The sequence below is a fragment of the Pelobates fuscus genome, chromosome 7 (assembly GCF_036172605.1).
Source record: "Pelobates fuscus isolate aPelFus1 chromosome 7, aPelFus1.pri, whole genome shotgun sequence".
In the NCBI taxonomy this organism is placed as follows: Eukaryota; Metazoa; Chordata; class Amphibia; order Anura; family Pelobatidae; genus Pelobates; species Pelobates fuscus.
In genome coordinates, this window is record NC_086323.1 from 60202872 (window position 1) to 60221377 (window position 18506).

The window sequence follows — 18506 nt, forward strand, 5'->3', positions numbered from 1 at the left end:
GTACTCTGTATTAACAAACCATGTCGTGTGCCCTTGTGAACTAGCAGAGCATTAATTCTGACTTTACGTGATATAGCAGGAAGTCATTCAAGGTAACAGGTATTGTGCCCTCAGGTAAAGTATATAGCTTTTCTATGCATATCAATAGAAGAATTAGAATAAGGATGATCCCACAGGGTTTTGTTTTAAATTTTTCTGTTTTTCTAATTTTCTTTTTTTATATTCGCTTCCCCAGTAATGCCATTCCAGGAAATATGCATTATTAATGGAGGTCAATTGATCTCAAATAGGTCACCCTCCTTCAGCAGAAGCTAAATTCATTTTGGATGGAGAATCATCAGAAAAGGTGAGTTCAGAATGAGAGAAGAAAAATATACAAGAATGACCACATAATAGCACAGCAAAGGTAAATTAATTCACAATTATTACTAATTTTCATCTCATCTTAACCCAGGCTTTTCAGTGAACTGAATGTTGGTTATTCTTAATTTTATTCTTTCACATAAAACTACTTCCCACTAGGGCAGCTAAAGACTCCCAAATGGGCTCAAGGCTTTAAATGTCTTCTTTCAAGGATATGAAAATTATGAGGGTTTTTCATTTTTATTCCTTGGTTCATCATTTTAACCCCTTAACTACCGCAGACATACTAGGTATGACCGAATAAAAATCATATATATGCATTATATATGTAAAATATATTTTAAAATGCTTTAATTATTTTATAATATATTATAAATATATAGGAAATAAAAGTGTGTGTGTGCATATATATATATATATATATATATATATATAATGTAAATTTAAAAAAAAAAACATTATACATACATATATATTTAACTATAAATTTTACATAAATATTTGATTTTATTAATTATAATTTGAGGGACCTGCCTGACAACCCAGGCAGACAGTCCAGAGAATTTAATTTGCAAGGCCTATATTTAACCCCATAACTTTACAAAACACCATAAAACCTTTACATGTGGGGTATTGTTATACTCGGGAGATTTCGCTGAATACAAATATGAGTTTTTAAGAAAAGTAAAACTTATCACGATGATGATATCATCAGTAAAAGGGCAGTTTTTGATTAAAAAAAATGCAAAAAAAACAAATAGGCACTATAACTGATGATATCATTGTTGTCATACATTTTACTGTTTTGAAACACTAATATTTGTGTTCAGCAAAGTCTCCCAAGTATAACAGTACCCCCATGTACAGGTTTTATAGTGTTTTTGAAAGTTACAGGGTCAAATATAAGGCTTGATTTTCTGTTTTTTCACATTGAAATTTGCCAGATTGGTTATGTCACCTTTGAGAGTGTATGGTAACCCAGGAATGAGAATTACCCCCAAAATGGCATACCATTTGCAAAAAAAGGCAACCCAAGGTATTGCAAATGGGGTATGTTCAGTTTTTTTTTAGTAGCCACTTAGTCACAATCACTGGCCAAAGTTAACGTTCATAATAGTTTTTTGCATTTTTAACACACAAACAAATATAAATGCTAACTTTGGCCAGTGATTGTGATTAAGTGGCTACTAAAAAAGACTTGACATACCCCATATTGAATACCCTGTGTTGTCTACTTTAAAAAAAATATGTACATGTGAGGTGTGATTCAGAGATTTATGATAGATAACAGTGTTACAATGTCACTATTGATACATTTTAAAACATATATTTTGAAAAATCAATGTCCTACTTGTACTTATAGCCTATAACTTGCAAAAAAAATGCTAAGAACATGTTAACATTGGGTATTTCTAAACTCAGGACAAAATATAGAAACTGTTTAGATTGGGTGTTATTTGCCGGTTGTAGATTTGTGAGATTTTTGGGGTCAAAGTTAGAAAAAGTGTTTTGATTTAAAAAAAGTTCATCATATTTTATAAAAAAAAATTTATAGTAAATTATAGGATATGATGAAAATGATGGTATCTTTAGGAAGACCATTTAATGGCGTATAAAAAACAGTTTATAATATGTGTGGGTACAGTAAATGAGTTACAGCTAAACACAAACACCGCAGAAATGTAAAAACAGCCCTTGTCCTTAATGGGAAGAAAATTGAAAAATGGTCTGGTCTCTAAGGCGTTAAAGTGCTTATTTCTATGCTGCACTTTGTACTGTGCTATACATATATATATATAACTATCAAAATAGTGTGATGCTTTAAGAGTGGCATCTATTGGTAAGTAAAGCATTTCTTGGAACCAGGGGCAATGTCCTTGTCATTTTGCTACAGATTTGTATATTAAGAATCCTTCGCGATAAAATGTAATATATACGTGCAGACAGGAATGGACCTAATTGGGTGCATTGCCTAGGGCTCAGTTCGTAACCTGTAAGCTATCACTGCTCACACAGGTCCCAGAATGTCAGGAAAACTATATAATAAGAGGTTATGTTACAAAACACGCTAAAAGCATTCCTCTTATCTGCATAAACCACGGTAGAGTCAGCGTTACAGCTTAGTATGACTAAATGAGTTTCTGAACAGAACCATGTCTGACTTTGGTGTCTGGGACAATATTTAGTTCCTAACCTGACTTTGTCACAAACAACTCATTGTGTTTATACTTTATCATTTGTCTACTGAACAGATTGTATCACACAAAAAAAAATAAGCATTTAATATAAGAGGAAATAACATTTTTGTTGGTTGATGTGACAGTAAACTGCATTTTATTTTTGTTTTACCTTGACTGCAGGAATAGGCTTCTTCGGAACAAAAGGCTTCCTCTCAGATGTTTCCAAATCTGCAATTTTTGTCAAAGCAGCAATTTTATTTTCTGCTAAAATTCTTTTTCGCTTTTCCAAAAATGGTCCAAAGTTTGGAAGTTTCTAAAAAGATAAACCACAAAGCAAAACCAGTTAGCTAGATAATATAAAAATCAGGGCCACCATTTTTGTCTTCAAAAACTGAATTAAATCACATTACAACATATATATTTAACTCCAGTCATAGCTATACAAATAAAGTTTGGTAGTTCTGTGTCCCCACATCTTTTTAAAGGGATTCTTCTGACTCCCCGTCACTTCTGCTTATTTAGTCTTGCTGTAGCTACCCCATATCTAACCTTCTCCAAAAGAGGTACAATTATGAATCCCCTGAAGATCACAGGAAAGCTATGCTTTCCCCTTTCACTTCATAAAAGTCCCCACTACATCTGGCATGATCTCCTATGGTATAATAGAATATCTCCCCATATATGCGCGTTTTGAATGTAGACGGGAGGATCAATATACTCTTCTTTATCCCAAAGATTTAACTTAAAGGGAAAAAAAGATAAAAGAACATAGTGTACCACTTTAAGGATATGATAAACACTTTATTGTCTGCACTTACAAAATGCAAGAAGGTTAAAAGCCCATCAGGTATTGTTGTGAACTTCTCGGTGATCTCCTATGGCTCTGAACAAGGCTACATTCATTAAAAAATACTTTAATTAGGCGCTGGATCTTCCTTTTAACTTTGTTCTCAAATTCGGGGCAAATCTTATAAAGCAGTGTTCCCCAACCCAGTCCTCATGGTCTACAAACAATCCAGGATTTATGTATTTCCCAGTTTTATTCCAATGGAGATACTGGCGAAACTTGGACTGTTGGTGGGGTCTGAGTACTGGGTTGGAGAACACTGTTATAAAGGACTAACATGTAATCTGTGCATTGTGATGTATAGCTTTTGAATTTTGCATTGAGATCTGAGCATGTTTTTTAAAAACCCAAGTAATGCATTCCCCATTGCCAAAAATGAGGCACACACTTGAGGTGTTTAGGGATGCCAAAACTAATGCTGGATATGGGAAGAAAGTTTTGCCACTCAAAGCGGTACGCATAAGCAGATTTTATTTAGGAAAAAGGCTCAACAGCACAGCTGAAACATTGTTTTGTCTTGTTCCTAAATAAAGTCTGCGTATGGATCAGGTATCCAACGCAGACTTTATTTAGGAACTAGTTAAAACAAAGTTTTGAATGCCCTGACTTTCTGTTCATATACCGTTTGTTGAGAACTCACTTTACCTGCATGGTAACACCTCACTAGAGGTGTCCTCCTCATAAAAAAAAGTGTGCAACCCCCTTTTGGACTTTTTGCAAGCTACTGCTAGATGCTTGGTGTTCATATCCAAGCCCATGGCTCTCTGCAGTGGTTATAATTCCTAGATACTCTGAATTCTTTCTCTTAGTTTAATATCAAAACATGTAACTGAGGGACATTCCCTGCATTGAAAACTCAGAATTAAGATTTTGGTACGAGTAATGTCAATTTCATCCAAAATATCCAAAACCATTGATTGACTAAGAGCATTTTGTTAAGTCTTTTTCTGCATTTCCAGCCAATTAATCTTGCTCAGATTGCATTAAATGGATATTAAATGTTGGTTCTGCTTTATCCATGCGGTTGAGGTCGGGCAGTCCCTTAGTTTATGTCAATCCATTCTCAAATAGATTCATAATAAACTAAGGACTGGCATTAAATGACTCTAGATAGTAAAATGTCAACAGCAGCCTGTACTGGTTATGTTACTTAGAGAGCTTCGTTAATAATTGCAGGAGGGGACATCAATGAATTGCATTTCTCAGACTCTGCAATAGTTAAGCTAGCGATCACTACAAAAAAAAATGTAAATTACAGAGAGAACAACCAGTCAGATGGAGAAAGAAAAGATGTATTGATGTAACATTCATATATTAGAAATTTGTGCAGTGCAATCCAACATAAAATATACATTTTCAATGTCAAACTCGGCATCTGATGGCTAATTGAGGATGGGCGCCATCTGATTAAAGGTCATTAAAAAAGCATTTAGTACAAATCTCTCTGAAAATAAGTTAATTGATTTCCCATTTTCTGACTAAAGCATTGTGATGAAGGCTGTTTTATTGCTTTTCACTTGAGGGGAAGCAGTTTAAGCATCATATTCACTAAATACCACCAATGTACAGGCTGAATAACAGTTTTTTAAGAACCAATAGGGAAACATATCTTGTTAAGGATGATTAAAACATGCCTGAGGTCTGCAGCTCAGCAGCTATTCTTATTTCAATTCAAATATGCTATCTGCAGAGTTCACATGGATGACCCGCTTTTGATCAGAAAACTCTACTCGGTATACATTTACTTATTACCTTATTTCACATTAAAATTGTTTGTGCGTGGGTAGATAGATTTAAAAGTAATAAACATGTTTTACCAGGAAGATACATTGTGATTTTTTTTCTCTATTTATTTCAAATGTATCCTGGGGTAGAGATACAATTATTCTTGCCTAACTTAATGGCACTCAATTTATCAACCTCAGAAGGATGAAAGGCTGCATTGAGAATGCTGGGAATAGAACCTGCGAGCTAAAGCTCGCAAATTGACGAATAACCCTTTGTGTCAATAATATAGAAACTTACAAATTCTATGCTTTTGCAGTGTCACATAACTGTGAAGCTGTTATTTATGTATGCAGAGAAAAATAAATCATGTTTTCCAATGTTAAAAAAAAAGTCTACTCACATGTATGCTTAAACTGTTTTTTTCCTAACAAGGTAGACAGGACCTACATTTGGCCAAATAAATATTATATATATATATTTTGAAACATGGACATGCCTGTGTTGGACATCCAGGTGCTGACACACAGACCTATGAAAAGAATACTCAAGTCAACTAAAGCACTTTGCTTGCTGAAGGTCTACTATGAATTTAAAATAGGGCCAAATTCAGGAGACACCTCCCGGCTGTCAGTCAGGCTTCAAATGCTTTGAAAATAATGCTTGTCTGTGAGAACCATTAGGTTGGTGGAGTGTGGCAACTGCTGTGTTAGTACTGTTGATCCAGAATGCTTTTATGTAAATGTGTCAATTGCTGGGCACGTGCTGTACACCCAAGGCCCCTCTTCTTTATGAGAAGCATTGGATTGGTGTGGAAATCACTAATTGTTATGGTGAATCGTGTCTTGGTAATGGGAAAAAGGTTCATGTTGTTAATGATACAGGGGGGACCTAAGTCAAAATGTAAAAATGCAGCCACCAATTTTAAGAAATGTATATATTTAATAATGTGGGGTTGTTCCTTTATGGATCATGAAGACCAGGAATGACTGAACATACATTTTTTTAGGTAAACAATCATTTGGAGAAAGTAACGGAATTTGTGATGTTTACTGTATCTCAAAAGGTAAGAAAATGACTGAATTGTTTTGATCCCTTTTTTATTTTTTAAAAGTGCGGGTATAGTCAAGGATATATTTAATATGTATGTGAACAGTTTGTTGATCCAAGGAGAAATATGATTGCTATTATGGAGTCAAGAAGGACCTGCCCCCCCCTCCTATTTGTGGCATAATTAATAATTGCTAGAATTGGAATGTTTTAACTTTTTGTGGATCAGCAGCATAAGGGAATGGGATTTAAAGGTTGAATTTGATGGACTGTAGTCTATTCAACCTAGATTACAATGCAACATTAAAAGTGCATGTATCATGCAGATGTAGCACACATTACATCTATATATTGTGTGAGACAACTTATTAACAAATGCATAGAGAACATTTTATTGTACATTGACATTTACTCTTAAATCTCTCAGCTGACAGATATATAATGTTAAATATGGTGGATGCAGTCAGTGCTTACTGTTAACAGTGACAATTCAAGTGTTTTTTCATTTGCATTTCCCATGATGCTCAGCTACCCCTAAGGTAGCATGTTTGATTGCACAAACTAATCATTACATTATATAACCTGCCTGAGATAAATATTAGCATCCACACATGAGAATTCTGGTTCTAGAATATTTCTCATACATGCACAGAATAAAATGATTTGATGCTTTTGGGGTCCTAGAACATTCACATAAACTGTAAAGTAACTCGATTATGGTAAAATAAGTATAGCAATAATGCAAGCTATGAGTTCTGTAATGACCAGTCATATACTTTCCACTTTAAAATGGAAAACTTTCTTTTCTTCATTCATGTAAAAAGCAACATTATTAAAATTCAATATTTTTAAAGATGATAATCAAATTTCTTTGTTCGCTCTCTAGTTGTTAAAAGTGTAATAAAAACAGTGACTTTCGTACTATCTCACGCACAATTAAATTTCCGAATAATATTTCAGAATGTGCTTGCACATTGACTTAATCGTTGTGGGTTATTAGCTTCTTCTGTGGGGTAATGATGGCTCTTGCATATTTACCTAAATGCATCATTTTATGTCCATTTGATATCCATTAAGATTCATTAATTCTTTTTCTAAGCACTATTAAGAAGAAAATCTATTTAAGTTTACACTGTATCCCCTTAGGTCAAGTTATAATGTAGCATTTAAACTTTCTAACTGAATTTGGTTTAAGTAATTTTTACTTCCTTATTCCCTGCTTTACCACAATAGAGATTATTTAAAAATCAGTGAAGAGTTGTTATGAACCATTGCCTGAATAAAATACAATTTGATTCTTTATATGGTAATTTTGCTTTTAAACATGAACTAGTAAAATAGTTTGCTATGGAGTAACATTATTTTTATTTTATAATTTAATGCATACACAGCCAATGTGCTTTGCTGCAATCTACAATGGATAAACCGGGTATACAAACACATTAACATACAGATGAACACATGTATATTGCAGGTGTATATGTACACATAAGTGCTCTATATCCAGAAGAGAATATACTCTTGAATACTCCGTAGACATCAAGCTGTTCAAGCCATATTTAATTACATACATTATTTATAAATTATATGATATAAGCAGAACCCAAAGAGTAACCAGGTCTAATAGGATTAGAAGAAACAGTGGGAGGGCAAGGAATGCATAGTAAAAACTTGGTAGATTAGAGTAGTAATGATTGATAATACAGATTTAAGTTTCTGTTTCCGATTTGAAAAGAAACAATAAATCATCATGAGATACAGTGAGATAAATCATGTTAAAGGGACAGGCTGGTCTCTGGAGTCTGCTGGTACCATTCCTCCATTTAGTGGTTATGGCACCAGGAGTGGCATGATGCCCAGCCATTTTAAGAAACCAAACTGTTTTAGAATGGTATGACTTCTTAAAGGGACGCTATAGTCACCCAGACCACTTCAGCTCAATGAAGTGGTCTGGGTGCCAGGTCCATCAGGTTTTAACCCTTCAGATGCAAACATAGCAGTTTCAGAGAAACTGCTATGTTTACATTTGGGGTTAAGCCAGCCTCTAGTGGCTGTCGTCCGGACAGCCACTAGAGGCACATCTGCGATGCTGGAGGCATATTATGCCTCCATCGCGCAGAGCGTCCATAGGAAAGCATTGAGAAATGCTTTCCTATGGACACTTTGAATGCGCGCACGGCACTTGCTGCGCATGCGCATTTGGCTCAAGTGACGTCGGACGGGGAGCTGATGTTTGAGTGGGAGGAGAGGTCACCAGCGCCGAGGGAGCCCGGCGCTGGATTAAGGTAAGCTGCTGAAGGGGTTTAAAACCCTTCAGCGCCATGGGAGGGGGACCCTGAGAGTGGGGGCACCCCCAGGACACTATAGTCAGGAAAACCGCTTTGTTTTCCTGAGACTATAGTGATCCTTTAACTGCAGTTAGCATTCCTGTCACTATAACCACAACAGCATGCTGTAATGGTTGTGGTGCTTGGGGAGTTCCCTTAAACAGTTTTCAGTGATAAACCGAAAGTATTAGCTAAGCTAAATGCTTAGTTTACTAGAAGTGGTGGCTGTAACAAAGCAAAACATTAAAGGAACTCTAGAGATTCTACACACAAGGTAAAGATCAGTAATAGAATAGATGTAAAAGATCAGATACATATTACAAAGTCTTAGAATGGTTGGGTTGACTGTAATGTAGTGAAGACAAGTCTAGTTCTAACAAAACCAGAACTTCAAATAATGATTAACCAAGCCAGATTAGGATATAGCAAGACTGCAAATTAAGAAGACTAGCAAAGTTCAAACCAAAGAATTACCAGAGTAATAATTAACACGCTAGTTGGAACCACAAACGTGCACATTACCAAAACAAATGAGGGTTTAAATAGGGAAATTATATTGAGTCATACCTTTGTCTCCAAAAAATCCATGTGTATTAAGAATGTTTGGACCAGCATCACTGGAATGACAAACGCTAGAGTACATAAAAGGGTAGTGTTGCAATGTCAATAAGAAATATCATGAACCTTGAATGAATGTATACTGAGCCCCAAAATATTACAGCGAGGAAAGGTGGGAATGAGGAATGTGATGAATTATTTGGTGAGTATAGCATTTATATATAGTACAGGTAGTACAGGTAGATTTACTAGATGGCAGTGAAATTATGCTTGGTATCCTCTGACCCTTTGTAAGCATTACTCTGTTCCTTTCAATAATGTGAAGTAGTGTATTGTCTCTCTCTCTCTATCTCTTGCAGACCCCAGCATATAGCATTTTCTTTCCATTACTTTATTTTTAGTGTGACAGAGGGGAGTAGTGTATCACGTTGCTCTTTATATGGAACTGAAAAGGTTTAATTGCATTGATATAGTTTGCCTCAGCCTGTGACACTTAATACATAGAAAATGGCACCTATGGTTCTCTAGGGGATGCCTTTGCTTTGGTTGAAACTTTTAGCGAAATATCATGGAGGCAAATTTATGTCAGTTTGCAAACAGCATTTTTTGAAATAATGTTGCCACAATGCCAGCTTTTAGAGTCAGGTGCTACTAAATCGACCTGATGGAGTTTTAGACTTCTACCAGCTATGCCCAGTTGTTTGGAAACCTATGGTGTTACTGGATTCATCTTGTGGGCAAGGGTTAAAGTTGTGACCAACAACCGAGAGGGGAGTAGGTTTTTGTTTAATCTATACTAATAAAAATTACCAGTTAATAATTGTGACAGATGAAGTACTATATACATAGGGCACTGTGAACAGGGTAAGGAGAGCAGGAGTTGAGTATAGTGTTATGTATTGTGTAAAAACACAGATGTTGCTCCTAAAATGCAGGTTTAATTTGTCTTCCAACATGGGTGGGATTGGTTTCTGAAGTAAATAACTCATAATATGACATGACCTGTTCCTTTTGACATTCTTTATTATTTTAACAGGCAAATTATGCTTTCAAACCCACACTGCATAATGTATGGCATCATTCATGCATTATTTTATGTATTACAAAGTTTGATAGATGCTCTGTGCTGTAGGGGTCTCTAGCCACAGGGCAACAACAGAGAGACATATCCAAGTCTGCCTGACACTGGTGAGCAGCAGCATTTATTTTGTTTATAATTATATCTCACCAGAAGCTATTAAAGGAACATTATAGAAATAATAATACAAATCTCAGTTCCTACTCATATTGAGGTATGTGTGCTCCCCAATGCATTAAAATGTTAAAAATAAAATACTTTTACTTACCTTTTTCCACCTGTGAAACACAAGCCTGAATCAATGTTTTTCTATAGAGACTACCGCTGAATGGGACTGAGTTTGACTCAATCAGTGTAGTGGAAGCGCACCTAGTGGCTGTCATTTTGACACCCACAAAAAGTGGACTTAACTTAGCGATGTAAACATGGCAGTTTTTGAATAAAAAAACTGCAAAATTTTAAATTTCAGGGCTAAAAGAACAAGGACACTCATTGAGAGGAAGTGGTCTGGGTGACTATAGTGTCCCTTTAATGTTTTCCTGTAACACACAATTCACCATTTTAGTAAATCCATTGATGCATTTACTATTAGAGTTTAATTTCAAATATAAAACACTTATTTTGTTTAAAGGGACTCTCCAGTGCAAGGAAAACAAACCCGTTTTCCTGGCACTGCAGAATCCTGCAGAATCCTGCAGTGCCCCTCCTCCTCCCACCCCCATCCCATGTTGCTTAAGGGGTTAAATCCCCTTCAGTGACTTACCTGAATCCATCGCCGATGTCCCTCGGCGCTGGGTCAGACTCTGCCCACGCACCTCTTCCGCTGACGTCAGCCGGCGGGGGAGATCTAATGCGTTAGAGCTCCCCATAGGAAAGCATTATTCAATGCTTTCCTATGGGGATTCCGGCAACGCTGGAGGTCCTCATGCATAGCGTGAGGACGTCCAGAGTCATTTAAAACACTTTTCGTGTTTTAAGAACCCGGAAGTCCCTCTAGTGGCTGTCTGATAGACAGTCACTAGAGGAGACCTTAACCCTGCAAGGTAATTATTGCAGTTTATAAAAACTGCAATAATTACACTTGCAGGGTTAAGGGTGATGGGAGTTGGCACCCAGGCAACTCCACTAGGCAGAAGTGGTCTGGGTGCCTGGAGTGTCCCTTTAAGGACGAGGTGCTAAAGATTGTTACATGAAACACGTTTATACCAGTTCATGAACATCTGGCAACCTGTCACCTAATAGACAACAACATAGTCTCTAAACAGAAGAGATTTCAGCTCATCAGGGATTAATGTAGAATGTGCTTAACTTAAGTACCATCTATAGTGATTTCCATAGATTATCATATTCATGATACTGTGGAGGAAAAAAGCTTTCTACTCATTCTAACTAGAACATGAAAAAAAAAAATTAAAACATTGACAGGCACTTTATCTACATTTTGTTGAGCATGTGAGAGAAAAATGTGCACGTATTTATGTTAATTGAATTCTGTCATACTTTAACACCATAATTGGCCATTTACTGGTAGAAATATGGTGCATATGCTTTAGAGTGTGCACTGCTTTTTCCTTAGGGATTTCTGTAATAGAAATCTGTGTGGGAGCCACAAAGTGCACTGCAATAATAAATGTGTTACATCATTACTGTCTTCAGGAGAAGGTAAAAAAGCACCGTGGCCCATAGTAATAGAATGAATTGTGCCTGACAACAAGTATGTCTGATCTTATAAGATTCATAAATACATAATGACCTCTTCTTTTGGTATTGCAAGCAGAATAACCTGCTGTTTCTTAAGTTTGTATAAGATTCTTTTTGATAACACAACAAAAGATTTATCATTTAAATACAGATCTCAGCTCGTTTTGAATCTTAACAATTCATATATATGACATTGAATCTTAATTATTTCAAGGGAAGGTTATAAGTGTTGTTACATATTACAACACTTATAGTTCAAGTTCAGCCTTCCTCACTTGTGTTTTTGCTGTTGATCCAAAAGAAGGCAAAAAAAAACTAGTCTGAAGCGCTTCCAATTTTGCAACAAACTAGGAAAAAATTCCTTCTTGACCCCAAATAGCAGTCAGATGTCTTCTTGGATCAAGCAGTTAGTTATTTAAAAAGGAAACATTTGGAAGTGAAGGGTTGAAGTAAAAAGCAAATTTAGCTGCGCACTTAAAACCATAAGAAATTCTGACTAGCCCGATGACACTAGCTCCAAACTACCACTCAGCAATAGACATTGTGTATGTATCTCATAATATGCACACATACAGACACATCCAGAGGGATAATGTTGTGTTAAACATTCACTACCTTTTGCATGTGATCTGGGGAATGTCATACAAACTACACAATTGTTTGTTTTTCTCCTGGCAATTGGATTACATAAGATGAAAATTCTAAGAAAGGCACTCTGGAAGTGCCCAACTTAACGTGCACATAATAGTTTCACCGTTTAAATATCTCTGAGGATAAGTACAATGTGAAAATCATAAAGGATGCATAGTTTATCACTGAATAAATGACACATATATACATAGTTTTTAATCTCTTAAGGACCAATGATAGTAGATGCTACCATTAAAAAAAAAAACTTTAATTCAAGGATTTTATTCCAAAATGGAGGATGCCCTGATCATATAAGAACTGTGATCCATTGAGTTTTCAAAGCTAAACAAGGGACCAACTTGTGTTGATGGCAATGTTTATCACTTGGACCTTAAGTGGTTAATAATTCCAGTTAAATCTATCTTGACTTCAAGAATCAGAGACCATATAAAAAAGATAGCATTTTAACGGTCTTCTAACATACATTTCTGTCTAGAAGTATGGGAATTCGTGTTGGCTCATGAAGGTGTAACTCTTGAAGGCAATCAATGGGGAAACTGCTGATTTGTTTGTCAGTTTGTATTTAGTAGGGGCACTGCACCAAGCACAAACACTGCATAATTGCTTTAATGGATGAGTTTTCCTTGGTTATTCAGTAAATCACTGTCTGCAATTCAAAGTGGACCTGTCACTGACAACAAACTTAGCATTTTTAACAGGCAAAGAGAAACTAAGAACAGTTGTTTTTTTTTTCTCCTGGAGCCTTCAACGTACTTGCAGTTCACAGAGAAAATCTAAGTTTGGATTTAAAGCTTGCAATTCTTTTCCGTGGTATGTGATTAACAACTTCGATCTGTCCACATAAACTGAGGCAGTTATTTATTTATTTTTATTTTTTGAGCTGAGAACATTTTCATAATGGCAATATCTAATCTCCATCAGCCTTTTCTTATTGTCTTGAACATTTGAAGATGCTGCTATCTATGGCATCTTTCCCTTTAAGAAGACAATGCCTTTCCCTGCTCTTACAAGCAGGAGATGCTGGCAGCATCTATGGTCTTGCATGAGTGATTTCATTCCTTTTTTTTTATAAATGGAACCCGTTGTTTCTCCAACAACACATGCAAACCACTGTAGTTGAGCTTGCTGTAGAAAACGACAGCTGTATGTATTCTATAAACATGTGTACATCAACCAGCAGATTATGAGTAGAGAAATCATATCCTCTTCAGGTGTCATTACAGAAGCAGTAGATCAGAGAGGGACTCATTAGAGAGTATTTTTGTTTTATTTTTTTGCACAACTTATTAAAAGCATTTTTGCACAAATGTTCAAAACAATTATCAAGGTTATTAAATATTTTGTTTAGAATGTCATCTACAAGTCATATGATCAGATCTTTTTTTGTACTACTACAAACGTTATACTGTAATCCTTATACATTATATTAGTTAAACATAGAGATAAATAGGTATTCAACACAACATATTTACCTTCACACTAACTCCAAAGCCAGAAAAAAAAAGAAAGCTTCCACGAGGATGTGCTAGCAGCTTAATGTACGTAAATCACATAGGCACAATGAGTGATAAGATTCCATTATTTGTCATTGGGGATCAGGTGGCTGCAGCTTGGCTAAGATGTACTTAATCTTCAAGTACATATACATTTTAAATTCTGTGTTTGCTGGCATTTCCTCTTAAAAAATGTGTATAGATTAAATGTACAAATACCTGAAGGAGCCATTGCCATATGGTTTGTGGATAACTGGGTCCACTTAAATATGAAAGCCATTAAGGTATGATTCATATGATGCTATAGACATATTCCCTTTTATAAGAAGTGCATAAAAATAAATAGGAAAAAAAAGAGAATAATGTGTTTTTAAGATATTCATAAAATATAGCTAGAAAAAGTTTCTTATAAGATTCATAACCTTTTGATACATTTCAACAGGAAATACATCTTCCAACTGGATGCAGACAAGTTCCCCTTAGGAGAATGATGCCCGGACCACCTTTACTCATTGGCTAGGAATCTATCATAATTTAGACTTTCAAAGTATAAGGCAAATATATTAAACTGGATTTACCACTAATAGCTACAGGGTGCATGTATGTAATCTGCAGTAATCAGATCCCCTGTACATAAGTCAAAGTGATGCCAAGAATATGATATGCATCAGCTTTGAGTTACCAATGGGTTAAACCTACAAAATAATTTTGTATTTGTCTTGTTATGTTATTATAGCATTAGATCTACATAAATGCCTCCTTTTTATAGGGGCCACATTGTTAGCCTATAGATTCACCCTGAACGAGTAAAACATGATTTACGAAAACTACAAATTAACTCCAATTCATTTTTTAGGATGTTGGAAAGAGGAGTTATACGAGTTTTTAATTAATTGCACATTCCAAAAAAAGCTGTTAAAAAAAAAAAAAAAAAGATTAATATATAATCAGTTAAAGAGAATTTAAGTTGTATTTTGGGCATGCATCATTTGCTTATAAAAATGTTAAGAAACTAATCAAAATTCATTTCAATTTGTACTTCACACCGGCAAATATGAAGCTAAGCTTAAATTTCAAATAACTAGATATTAGATAGTTTAATGTTTGAACAATATGCACAGTTGATTTCGCGGCTGTGTTTGCATTATACAAATTGCAAAAAAATCTGAATATAAGATTACAGATGTTTTGCTAAAACAGCAAACTGAGATTTCGCATTGATTTCAATGCCTTTTAAATATTTGCAATTACAGCACAAGCTCTTATCAGTTAATGGTACAATTACAAAATGTGTATTTAAAATGCAATTACTACAGCCACAAGTTTATATTTCTGTAATTTATTTTCAAATCTATAACACTAAAATTGATTTGCTCCATAATTTACTAAACTATAAAGCAAAGTAGCAAGGGGTGGGGGAATTTAATCAGCCCTTACTCTAAAATACTATTGGCAAACAGTGTTCTTAGAATCCTATGCATTTATTATGCGTAGCTCGACATTTGTGTTGCTTTACGTATGGACTCACAATTCCTCCAATGTTGGTAGAACAATGTCCTTTGGAACATATATGTTCTTGGAATGTCATCGGGTGTAAACTGGGAATTGTGTAAAATTGCACATTTTAGGTAAGATAAATAAATAAATAACAAAAAAAACATGTAAAACTCTGCAAGTAAGTTATTTTCCCAGCTCTATTGTTTTTGACCTAAATTTTATAAAATTCTTGTTAGTTTTTTTTTAATTTCTGGTTTAGTGACTTGCCCAATCAATATCATGATTATTCATTAAAGGGATAATTTCTGAATTTCAAATTTAAGGTGAAAATAGTGGAACAGAAAACATTCTCTGGAAAAAGTCAGCTACCCTAACTTTTCGTTTGAAATTACCGTATATACTTGAGTATAAGTCGAGTTTTTCGGCACATTTTTTGTGTTGAATAACCCCAACTCGACTTATACTCAAGTCAATGTCTGTATTATGGCAATTTACATTGCCATAATACAGACAAGGGGCTGTGTAGGAGGGGGGCTGGCAGAGAGCGTTTACTTACCTCTCCTGCAGCTCCTGTCAGCTCCCTCCTCCTCTGCGCCGGTCCGGTCAGCTCCCTCTGTAAGTCTCAGTGTAAGTCTCGCGAGAGCCGCGGGGTCATAGTGCGGCCGCGAGACTTACACTGGGAGCTGACAGGGGAGCTGACCGAACCGGCGCGGAGGAGGAGGGAGCTGACAGGAGCTGCAGGAGAGGTAAGCGCTCTCTGCCAGCCCCCCTCCACTGAGCTGCCAATGCCACTGGACCACCAGGGAGTGATAGCCCCCCTCCCTGCCATGTATCAAGCAGAGAGGGGGGACAAAATAAATAAATAAATAATAAAATAAAATATTACAATAAAAAATAAATAAAAAAATAATAATAAAACAAAAAATAATGATATTAAAAAATAATAATAAAAATGCCCAACCCCCACCAAGGCTCTGCATCACACTCTGCATCACACACACACACACTGCACTCATACACACACACTGCATTCATACACACACACACACTGCACTCATACACACACACTGCATTCATACACACACTGCACTCATACACACACAGACTGCATTCATACACACACACACACTGCATTCATACACACACTGCACCCATACACACACACTGCATTCATTATATACACATAATTTTTTTAGGATCTAATTTTATTTAGAAATTTACCAGTAGCTGCTGCATTTCCCACCCTAGTCTTATACTTGTCAGGGTCTTACCTGAGTTGGGAGTCTGTAGCGCAGATATGTCGCTCACCCTTGCAGATAGCCACAGGCCGAGGTGGTCAGGTAAGAATTCACCTGGCCTGTGGGTCTGTGCACGGGGGCTGTGCAAGATGCAGTACCAAATTCGCAGGACAGGCAAGGGCAGAACCAGCAGGATAGTCGAGGGATAGCCGAGGTCAAAGGATGCCAGAGGTTAGAATAAACGTAGTCACAAGCCGAGGTCAAATATACGAAGCAGAATAAACAGGAACACTGGTACGACACAGGAACAAAGATCAAAGACTTGACAATGAGTGCAGGGCGAGGCTGGGTTTAAATACCCTGCTGATGAAGATCAGAGTCAGGTGAGAAGCAGACAAGTCAAGGTGCAGCCCCCGGTGTAGTAGCCAAGCCAGGGTGAACAAGACCGGAATCAGAAGTCTCTGGTAAAGCTGCTGTGGCTCAGAGGTAGAGAGCAGGACTGGGATAGATAAGTACCCCGGTTCAAGTCCCCTGTTGGGAATTCCAGGGACGACCACGTCTGGCCGTCTGTCTCACAGGTGAGTACCCTGACAGTACCTCCCCCTTCAAAAACGACCTCTGGGCGTAGGTAGGCTCCTCATTGAAACAATCCGTCTCTCCAGAGTCACTCTCAGAATCCGTCGAGTCCCCATAGTGAAAGTCCTCAGTATGGGATCCCTGATTAGCTCGGGATTTCCCAATACCAGCTTCTGGTACAGCTGACGATCGGTCTAGGTTCCGGGTAGGGGTGACAAAAACTTCCACAACTTCGGGAGGGACAGTGCTCGCAGCTAGCAGTGCTTTTTCGAACACTTCCAAGTCTTTTTTACAGACCGTAGTGCCATTAGAAGCAATGACACAATCCTTAGGTAAATCTTTTTCAAGTGGGCAGGAAGTAGTGGTGGTAATACAGGAAGCAACTTTGGTAGTAAAGGCAGACGACTCTGGAGCAGGAGGTCTAGGAGGGCGAACAGGACAAAGCGTGATGAAGTGTCCACCTTCTCCACAGTAAAAGCACAGACCATGGCTTCTCCTTCGGTCCCTCTCTCCTGGTGTGACTTTGCAGTGGACACGTCCAATTTGCATAGGCTCCTCAGGATCAAGTTGAACACAGGATACCTCGGGAGTTCTCCTGGGAACTGGATCATAAGAGGGTATCACTGGGGTGTGGTGACGTAGACTCCGCGATTTTTTAGTAGGTGGAGCTGGCTTGGGCTTAGTGATCCTGCACTGTGAGTCCAAGGCAATAATAAAGGACTCCCAGCTGACAAGGACAGGGCTCTTCCTCTGCAACATTTGGTAAGACCAAACTTTAATGCGTCCAGACAACAGGTTGATAGCCGCTCTGACCCTGATGAAATCCGTGGCGTAAGTTCGAGGCTTTAAAGAGAACAATACCTCGCAATCCATCCTGAATGACTGGAAGAACGTGTAGTTACCATCAAATCTGTCGGGCATGATGACAAAGGGTTCCGGAGCTGGATGTACTGCGCCTTTAAGAGAAAAAAGTTCCTGCTGCAACTCCGAAACAATCTGGGCCAGGCTGGACACTTGCTGGAGTGAGGGTGAGCACATTTCTGCGGACTCCATATTGGTCAAGTCTTTTGTCAGGGTCTTACCTGAGTTGGGAGTCTGTAGCGCAGATATGTCGCTCACCCTTGCAGATAGCCACAGGCCGAGGTGGTCAGGTAAGAATTCACCTGGCCTGTGGGTCTGTGCACGGGGGCTGTGCAAGATGCAGTACCAAATTCGCAGGACA

At 37.2% G+C, this 18506-nt stretch overlaps 1 protein-coding gene across 2 annotated transcripts in view; it reads right to left on the reverse strand.

The window, feature by feature from the left end:
* Positions 1 to 18506, reverse strand: part of DPYD (dihydropyrimidine dehydrogenase) — a 968764-nt gene that overhangs the window by 24900 nt on the left and 925358 nt on the right. For both annotated transcript variants that reach the window (XM_063428340.1, XM_063428339.1), the window contains one exon: positions 2713 to 2856. In XM_063428340.1, coding sequence (XP_063284410.1) covers positions 2713 to 2856 — 144 coding nt within the window. The remainder of the gene's footprint in view (positions 1 to 2712; positions 2857 to 18506) is intronic.